This window comes from Gekko japonicus, unplaced genomic scaffold, assembly GCF_001447785.1.
Source record: "Gekko japonicus isolate JY-2015 unplaced genomic scaffold, Gekko_japonicus_V1.1 scaffold3483, whole genome shotgun sequence".
Classification (NCBI taxonomy): Eukaryota; Metazoa; Chordata; class Lepidosauria; order Squamata; family Gekkonidae; genus Gekko; species Gekko japonicus.
In genome coordinates this window covers 99,497-108,860 of record NW_015173244.1, presented here as the reverse complement: position 1 = coordinate 108,860, position 9,364 = coordinate 99,497, and the positions used below count along the sequence as shown (strand labels likewise).

General features: G+C 48.5%; 1 protein-coding gene across 1 annotated transcript in view; it reads right to left on the bottom strand.

Moving 5' to 3' along the window:
• Positions 1-359: 359 nt before the first annotated feature.
• OXSR1 (oxidative stress responsive 1) overlaps positions 360-9,364 on the bottom strand; it is a gene marked incomplete at its 5' end in the record, with an annotated part of 101,202 nt that continues 92,197 nt past the window's right edge. The window contains 7 exons of the mRNA XM_015422779.1: positions 360-1,058; positions 2,388-2,452; positions 2,651-2,719; positions 6,166-6,177; positions 6,909-6,947; positions 7,070-7,074; positions 8,865-8,941. Of these exons, the coding sequence (XP_015278265.1) occupies positions 984-1,058; positions 2,388-2,452; positions 2,651-2,719; positions 6,166-6,177; positions 6,909-6,947; positions 7,070-7,074; positions 8,865-8,941 (342 nt within the window). The remainder of the gene's footprint in view (positions 1,059-2,387; positions 2,453-2,650; positions 2,720-6,165; positions 6,178-6,908; positions 6,948-7,069; positions 7,075-8,864; positions 8,942-9,364) is intronic.

Genomic DNA, 9,364 nt, shown 5'->3' with positions numbered 1-9,364 from the left:
TACACAGAAGGCCGCAAGGGTGTCTAGAAGCACGTGGCCAAGATGGTGACCCGTCCAGCGGCTTTTTCCAAATTGCAAAGCAAGAAAAAGACGACAACCGCCACGAATCGGCCCGCAAGGGTGTTTTCCGTTAGTGCAGAGATGGAGGAGGGGTTTGAGCTGAACCTTGGGGGTACGCAGGGCTCTTTTTGTAGCAGGAACTCCTTTGCATATTAGACGACACACCCCTAACGTAGCCAATCCTCCAAGAGCTTACAGGAGCTACTGTAAGCTTATGGAGGATGGGCTACAGTAGGGGTGTGTCGCCTAATATGCAAATGAGTACCTGCTACAAAAAGAGCCTACTAGTATTTTTCTTCTTCTGCCCTAGATCCATTCAAAGAGGCCAATCGGGCGAAGGCTAGCTTCCTATCTAAGCCTTCACCAGCTGGATTCCTAATATCTTCACCACAGGCTTGCGAGGCTTTCCCACCAGGTGTGACTTAAGGTGGGCTCAAGCAAAGCCCTCTCCCCCGGCGAGGCCTCTGCAGCGGCACAAAACTACGCGGTCAAAGTGATGGGCAGACGCACAAACAGTGAAGAACAAACACACAAGCGGAAGAGTTGTTAAGAGTGAGAGGAACCCCCCGTTTCGTACGCTTCAGTATTTCTTGTTTCCTTTCTCTTTAAATAGTTAAGGCAATCATGAACCACAAACATGCAGGCGGCGGAGGGGTGGCGTCTGCCCATCGGAGAGGAAGGTAATGCGAGAGGCGAGTGCGAATGCGGGTGACGAGTCGACTGTCTCTAATGGTGGGGCGGGGGAAGGGGGGGGAGGTAACGCCGGGAGACTGGTGTGAGGCTACTCGGGGAAGAAGGAAGGTCAACGCTCCCGAGAAAAGGGGCCTGTAGTTTGATTCTTTGGCAGTAGTGGTTTTGCTTTGAGGCCAAGAGAAGCGTCCAAAAGCTGCGCCCCGCAGGGACCATCGTTTGGGAGTGTCGTCTTAGTTGATGCTGAGTTGGGCGAAGCCGATGAGTTTGCTGTCGTCGGGGATATCCGAGCCTTCGACGCCAGATGCCTGCGGAGGAGAGGGAGGGAGAGGACAACAGAGGTTTATCGGGAGGGAGAAGAGCGCACGCCAGCTTTGCTGACCACCCAGTCCTCTAGAAAAGCCATCATAAGAACATAAGAGATGCCAATGTTGGATCAGGCCAAAGGCCCATCCAGTCCAACACTCTGTATCACACAGTGGCCAGAAATACCAGTGCCATCAGGAGGTCCACCAGTGGGGCCAGGACATTAGAAGCCCTCCCACTGTTGACCCCCCCCAAGCACCAAGATGACAGAGCATCACTTGCCCCAGAGTCCCTATCTATACCTTGTGGCTAATAGCCACTGATGGACCTCTGCTCCATATGCTTATCTAATTCCCTTTTGAAGCCGTCCATGCTTGTAGCACCCACCACTTCCTGTGGCAGTGAATTCCATGTGTTAATCACTCTTTGGGTGAAGAAGTACTTCCTTTTATCCGTTCTAACCCGACCGCTCAGCAATTTCATGGAGTGCCCACGGGTTCTTGTATTGTGAGAAAGGGAGAAAAGTACCTCTTTCTTTACCTGCTCTTTCCCATGCATAATCTTATAAACCTCGATCATGTCACCCCTCAGTCGTCTTTTCTCCAAGCTAAAGAGCCCTAAGCGCCTTAACCTTTCCTCATAGGGAAAGTGTTCCAACCCTTTTATCATTCGAGTTGCCCTTTTCTGCACTTTTTCCAAAGCTATAATATCCTTTTTAAGGTGTGGTGACCAGAACTGCACACAGTATTCCAAATGAGGTCGCACCATTGATTTATATAGGGGCATTATGATATTGGCTGATCTGTTTTCAATACCCTTCCTAATAATCCCCAGCATAGCATTGGCCTTCTTTATTGCAGTCACACAGTGTCTCGACATTTTCAGTGAGTTATCTACTACGACGCCAAGATCTCTCTCTTGATCAGTCTCTGCCAGTTCAGACCCCGTCTTCAACCTTTCCAGACCCAGCACCCACTTGTAACCCCCAGGAAGCAGAACAGGACCCACAGAGCTTCAAGTACATGGCAGCTTCCAATCGCCTTCCCTTCCTCTCCCCACAACAGGAACCTTGTGAGGTAGGTGGGGCTGAGAGAGTTTGGAGAGAACTGGGAGCGGAATTTGGCCTGGGCTCTGTTCAGGGAAAACAGCTCCAGCATTTTGCTCTAGTCTGTTTCTACGATGACCAGAGGAGCCGTCTTAAACCGCACACCATGGATCATCCAAGGACTACCATTTATAGGACAACTGCCTGCCACGTGCCCCGGCAAAGCCCTGAGTAGTTGCTCCATCCCTTACACAGATCTAATTCATTAGGAGAAAGAGGGACGTACCAGTTTGAAAGTGACAGACCGGTTCGTCTGGGGCTCTTCCACGATTTTTTGCAAGTTGGCGGCAACTGAAATGACACAAAGGCAAGGTGGAGACGGTCCAAGACGGTGGCGTGGAAGCACTCGCCTTCCCAACAAGACATTGCTTATTTCCTGAAGCACTCAACAAAAACAGAAACGCACTTCCCTTCTCCAGGGAAGAAATAGGGCTATCCGTTTCCCCCCAAAGCACAGTGCAGGGTTAGGGGGAGAGCGCCCAGCGTTACCTATTACTAAGTCTCTGCCGTCCACAAGCCCAGCCGAGATGAGTTCCTGGGATACCCCATCGGCAGTATCTGGAAAACACATAATTAAGAAAGGGTCACAGAGGCACAGAAATCCTCTGAATCGATTCAGATCCCACCATACTCCGGTACAGACAAATCCCATTTCTGTCAAAGAGAAGGTTTCCAACCCCATCTGAAAGCCCCCTCCCCCCCCCATCTCGGGCAGTGGAGGATATAATTCTGGTTGCTGGTTTGGGAGAGAAAGGACCACTCAAAGGAGTCCGACCCTGAACTCTGGTTAAGTGTCTATTGCTCATAAGGCACCTTTCTGTAAAGACGACTTAGCCAGAGGTCTGCAGTGGACACCGCCACAGCAGTTATAGTCTCGCTTCCTATTAGTTTGGGGCGCAAGCTGATAATCTCCCACCCACCCCCGCCCAGCACACCTGAACAGCTATATTTGTGCTGCATTTAGTCCAGGGGGTCCCCACCCTTTCTGAGCCTGTGACCACCACAGTGTGGTGGGCGCAGCCGCAAAATGGCTGCCATAAAACGGCTGCTGCAACTTACTTTCAATCACGTAGCGCCATGGCGGCAGCTGCTAAAAATCTCCCCAGCCAATCGAATCTCCAGTGGCCACTCAGAAGCCTTGCTGGGCAAAAGCCCCACCTGCCCGCCCCCCACTGTCTAAAAGTATTTGGGGGCAGTGTTCCCTCTAAGCTGAGTTAGTATCAGCTAGCTCACAGTTTTTTAGCCTCTGGCTCATATAGGGTTCCCAAGTACTTACCGTGATTCCGTGTTCCTAGTGGAAGAAACAGGAGATCCATCCGTCCAAGAAGCAGAAGAAACAGAGAGATCAGCAGGTATCTGTTTATTTGTGTGGTGGGAACTGGTCTGACTCCTCTTGGGCTGAATTTTACCAGCTGGAGAATGGAGGGATTTCACAAGAGGCAGCACCCTGAGAATGGTCAGGAAAACTATCTCACGTGTGAGTTAAACCGGGAAACAAAATTCTAGCTTGTTTGTACCTCATCTTGACAGGAAATGTTCATACAGTGGTCCACTTTAATACACATTGATTTACTTATATCCTGTCTCTCCACGGATATACTCAAGTTGGCTCAAAAATCAAAGCAATAGCATAAAATCCTAATGAGTGGCTAAATGATCCATTTAAAAAGACAGGGCACAAGAAGAGCATAGAACAGCCCCTGAGTTGCCTCAGAAATCTCCCAAGACCAGTCCTCAGGTCAGAAGAAGAGCATAACACAGTTGAAAAGAAAGCCCCTTAAAAGAAAGTTTGGCTGGAAAGAATTGTTTTGGCTTGGTTCTGAAAAGATAGGAAGGTAAGCTCATCAACTGGGGGAACATTCCTCAGATGAGGGGCCACCACTGAAAATGCCCAGTCTCTAGTCTCCACCTTCCTCAGCCCTTTAGGTAGGGCCACAGAATGCAGGGCTTGGGAGGCCAAACTGATCTGTGGGGTGGAAAGTATGGTGAGCATTATAAGCTTGGAGGTCAGATGGGGTGTCCGTAATTCAGGTGTAAAGCTCTGCTCCAAAAGGGCTGTCCAGTGAAGTGCTGTCCAGTTCTTTATTTGAAAGGAAGATAATGAGCAATAGCCATCTAGTCCAACCTCCATTCCCCACAGTGGCCACCCAGAGTCCTTGGAAAGGTAAGAGAACCCTAGAAAAGCCCTGCTGGATCAGATCAGTGGTCCATCTAGGCCAGCATCCTGTCTCAAACTGATGTCACATTGTCCCTGATAAGGCAATTTTACTTGCACTCTTAGGACCTAAACTGGAAGGTACATATTGGTACTGATATTATTTCCAGTATATGCAACTACTTCTGACACAAGTCCAGATATATTTGTGGGCCCCAATAAAAATCTTTTGGTGCGTCATTCAATTCCAGATTGGAACATTCCATTTTTGGTCCTATATTATTAATTGTTTACGGGGACTTTGTTGCTCGGTGTATTTCGTTCTTTGTACTATTTAACCTCTGAAGAAGGCTCTTGTGAGCTGAAACGTGTCAGGTCATACATCGCTCTTATTTGTGCATTTGTCACTTTGAACATTTTATGACGCTGTATTTGGGCCTCTAAAAGGTTTTTATATGTCTTTGAAATAAAAATTATTTTGTCTATACTTATTTATGTTTTTAACTTTTGGCCATCAATAAGTTTTCTAAACTTCCTTTGGAGGTTTTTGGTTGGTTGGTTTAGTTCCCCCCCCTCTTTTCTTTGGGTGTCCAACTGTGGCCAACCAGTTCCTCTGGAGGGCCAACAGCAGGGCACAGAGACCAAGATCTTCCCTTAATGTTGCTTCCTTGCTCTGAGTTTCAGTGTCTCTGAATGTGGAGGTTCCCCTCAGTCACCATGGCTAGTAGCCACTGATAGACTTATCCTCCATAAATCTATCTAATCCCCCATTAAAGCTTTTTGTTCTTATGGCCGTCACTACATCCTCTGGCAATGAAATCCACATTTTAATCATTCTCTGTGTAAAGTGGTGTTTCCTTTTGTCTGTCCTGAACCTACTGCCCATCAGCTTCATTGGATGCCCTCGAGTTTTAGTATATTGGGAGAGGGAGAAAAAAATTATCAACTCTCTCTCTACCCCATGCATAATTTTGTAAACCTCTATCATGTCCCTCCTTTGGTTGTCTGTTTTCTGGAACTTTTCAGCCTTCCCACATACGAAAGGTGTTCTAGCCCCCTAATCATCTTGGTTGCCCTCCACTGTACTTTCTCCGGCTCTGTAATGTCTTTTTTTGAGAGACGGGGACCAGAAGTATACATAGTAATCCAAATGAAGCCACATCATGTTAGGCGGCTGGTCGGACTCCAGCCCAGAAGATCTGCACCGGGCATTGCAAGCCGTGGCTGGTTGGCTCCGACTGAGTTGGCTGAAGCTAAACCCGGCGAAGACGGAGGTCCTGGGCCTGAGTCAGGGCAGTTCGGGGTTCAGGCTCCCTCTCCCGACCTTCGATGGGTCGCCTTTGGTGCCAGCGCCGGAGGTTAGGAGTTTGGGACTGCGCCTGGACTCCTCGCTAACTATGGAGGCCAGAGATGGCAGCCACGGCTAAGTCGGCCTTTTACTATCTTTGGCTGGCTCGGCAGTTGGTCCCCTTCCTCGACCACGATGACCTGGCCACAGTGATCCATGCGACGGTCACCTCGAGGTTAGACTACTGTAATGCTCTCTACATGGGGCTGCCTCTGTCACAAATCTGGAAGCTGCAGCTAATGCAGAATGCTGCAGCCAGGCTTTTGATGGGCCTCCCTAGGCGGGAGCACATCCAGCCTGTGCTGAAAGTGCTGCACTGGCTGCCAATAGTGTACCAGATTTGCTTCAGAGTGCTGGTTCTTACCTTTAAAGCCCTATATGGCCAGGGTCCGACATACCTAAGGGACTGCCTTTCCCCATATGTTCCCCAACAGGCACTACGGTCGGGGACGCAAATCTCCTGTTGACCCCAGGCCCCAAGGAGGCCAGGTTTGCTGCAACCAGGGCCAGGGCCTTTTCGGTGGTGGCTCCTACCTGGTGGAATGAGCTCCCGAAAGAGATCTGGGCCCTGCGGGACCTTGCGCACTTCTGCAGGGCCTGCAAGATGGAGCTCTTCCGCCAGGCTTTTGAGTAGGAGCCGCCACTACCTTTACCATCATTACCAACTGGCCCTGTGAGGAGTGAATGGCAGCGCTGCGGGGAGCTGACACCACTGAACTGGGAGTACCATCTTAAGATGCCATCTTTTTATCGAAGACGGATTTGAAACATCTGGAGCACTTGTAATATTGTAAATGATTGGTTTTATGTTGCTTTTAACCTGTTTATGTATTGGCACATGTCCTATTTGTGAGCCGCCCTGAGCCTGCTTGCGGGGAGGGAGGGCTATAAATCTAAATAAATAAATAAATAAATAAATAAATAAATAAATAAATATAAAACATTAACATGAAAATATTTTTTTAAAAAGCGTGGCTATCACCATATTGCTATTAAAACAGCCCGAACGTGTGGTTACCCTTCCAAAAGGGCAGCCTAAGCAATTCAGCTTTGCGTGCACCACGGAAGACGTGAACAGCGATTCATGCAAGCTCTTCCCCTGCCACAAATTTTGTTAGTCTCTAACGCGCTGCTGGACTCTGGCTCTTTCCTATTGCTGAAGACTACCACGGCAATCCGTCTTGGACTTTACCAAATATTCGCATAAATGGAAATTTCGGCATAAAATTAGCACTTGGTGGAACTGAAAGAATCTCCCGAAATCTGCCTTACCTGCTTTTTTGCTGCTATCCTAGCCTGTTTTGCTCCCCAACTGATGTTGCTTCAGCCCCAGTCGACCAGTGATCATATTGCAAGCATCGTGACCAGTGTTCCCTCTAAGCTGAGTTAGTGTGAGCTAGCTCACAGTTTCTTAGCCTCCAGCTCACACATTTTTTGTCTTTGCTCGGGAAGGATGGCTCCAGAGCAAACTGATTTATGCAGTAGCCAAATCGCTCCTTCACAATGCCAGTAGCTCAGAGAGTAGAGCTTCTGCTCACAAGACTCCACAGCTTAGAGGGAGCCCTGATCGTGACATCACGCTACCGCATAGCCAATCAGATTTGGCTTCATAATCAGGGGAAGAAACCAATTCAGAGGGCAGAAGTGCCGCTCTCACTCTTAATGAGTGCCGGGTTCAAAGTGCTCTGGCCTGTTCGAGCAATCTTTTGGGAGGGGGAAATGCAAAGTGGCAAAAAAACCCAAGCAGGCAGCATACACCTCGCCCCCCAATTCGGTTCAGCCCTATCCTACAGCTCTTTCATGGGGCTCTCCAAAAGGCTAACTTCCCCAAGGCCTACGAGCAGGACGGCAGAGCAACAGCTTCTGTTTTAACGCGAGTGCAAAATCTTTCCCGTGGTCTGGAAATCCCATTAAACCGCTAAAAGCATAATTGACATTTAAGAACAGACACCTTCTGTTCTTCACTGCCTAACTTGTTCTCCCTCAGGTTTTATAATCCAGTCGTGACACCTGAGCATTTTCTGTGCAGACTTGGGAAAGCAATTTGGGCGCAGTGATCAGGAATTGGTCTCCCCAGGACTAAAGAGGGGGTCTCCTTTGGTGTGAGGTTGGAGGAAAGGGCAGCTGCTTTGGCTCTCCAGAGCACTCAAAGCAGATTTTTTTTTAATTAATTTTAATTATTTTTTTAAACGGTAATACCTGAAAAGACAAGGTTACAATACAATACTATCAAATACAGAATTCCAATAATCAGAGCGTGAAAACCTACAGTACTTAGCTTACACTACAAGTGAAATATCAAACGTAAGAATTGCTGAAGTTCAACTAACTCTGAACCAGTGTACTCTTAAACATACTACTTCCCTTATTTGCGTACCTCTCTTTAACCCCAATCTTACGCTTCCCTCAAATAGATTCTAATTCAACGAAAGATTAACAGGTAGGACTGAGCCATCCAGTTAGGTTGCTTGGTATTAGATATTAGATCACTTTGTGATTCCATAAAACGGTTCCATTTTAAGATTGCACTCTTGTGTTCGGAACGAGTATCCCCTTGAGCTATCCAGTCTGTGATTTTGTCTAATACGAAATATTCCCATACTTTTCTATACCACAGATAGATTTCTCGCAGGGCTCTTTTTGTAGAAAAAGCCCAGCAGGAACTCATTAGCATAATAGGCCACACCCAACCGCAGAAACGTATTAGCCTATTGGGCCACACCCCTGACAGCACAGCTCATTAGCACATTAGGCCGCACCCCCATGTTACCAGAAGTGTGGTCATCCAGCCAAACCCACCTTTTGCTTCTTGTTCTGTTTACCTTGTTTGTTGTCAAAACCCAGGGCCTTTTTTGGTAGCAGGAACTCCTTTGCATGTTAGGCCACACACCCCTAATGTAGCCAATCCTAATGCGTTTCAGCTGTTGGGCGTGGCCTGTTATGTTAATGAGTTCCTGCTGGGCGTGGCCAACTCGGGAGCCAGCCGGAACTCCGTTCCTGTGCGTTCCTGCCCAGAAATAGCCCTGGATTTCTGACTGTTCTAGGCAAGGACCTGAAGTTGAGCGTACTTTGAACCTGAACTCTCCTGGAACTAAGTCAAGCCCCACCCCACTGGACACCACGCAGCATCTCAAGCCGAGACTGACAGCCACCAGTCTGTCGGTCCTGGTGACATTTCTGTTTTGGTGCAACGCACTTACCTTAGCCTTAGGACGAGGCTGATGGGAACTTTTGTCTCTTCTGGTGCGGGAGCGACTGCTGCAGGGGCAGAAGGTGCCTGGGAAGAATACAGAACAATCTTTATTTGGGAATGAAACAACTGAAGGTGGAGGAGACAGACCTTGAAATGCAGAAGAATGATGGGGAGAGGTGAACGGTAAAAATCTAGTTCAGGTGACAGATGTAATTTTTACAACCAGGGGTCATTTCCTGCAGGAGTGCACAGGAGTGGAGCTCCGGCAGTAAAGAGCCCAGGGGGCAGGCACATGTAACAAACCCCACTCCCTGCTCCCAGCAGCTGTCAGTCAGAGCAAGAAGCAGCCAGGTAAGCTACAGAGCCTCCCCCCCAGTCCTCCAGTCCAAAACAGTCCACTGGCACTTTTAAGACCAAGTTTTATTCAGGTACAAGCTCTCCCTCCTCTGCGAGAACAGATCTGCACGTCCCCCCACCCCAATAGCTAGCAATCCAAAAGAGTCCAGC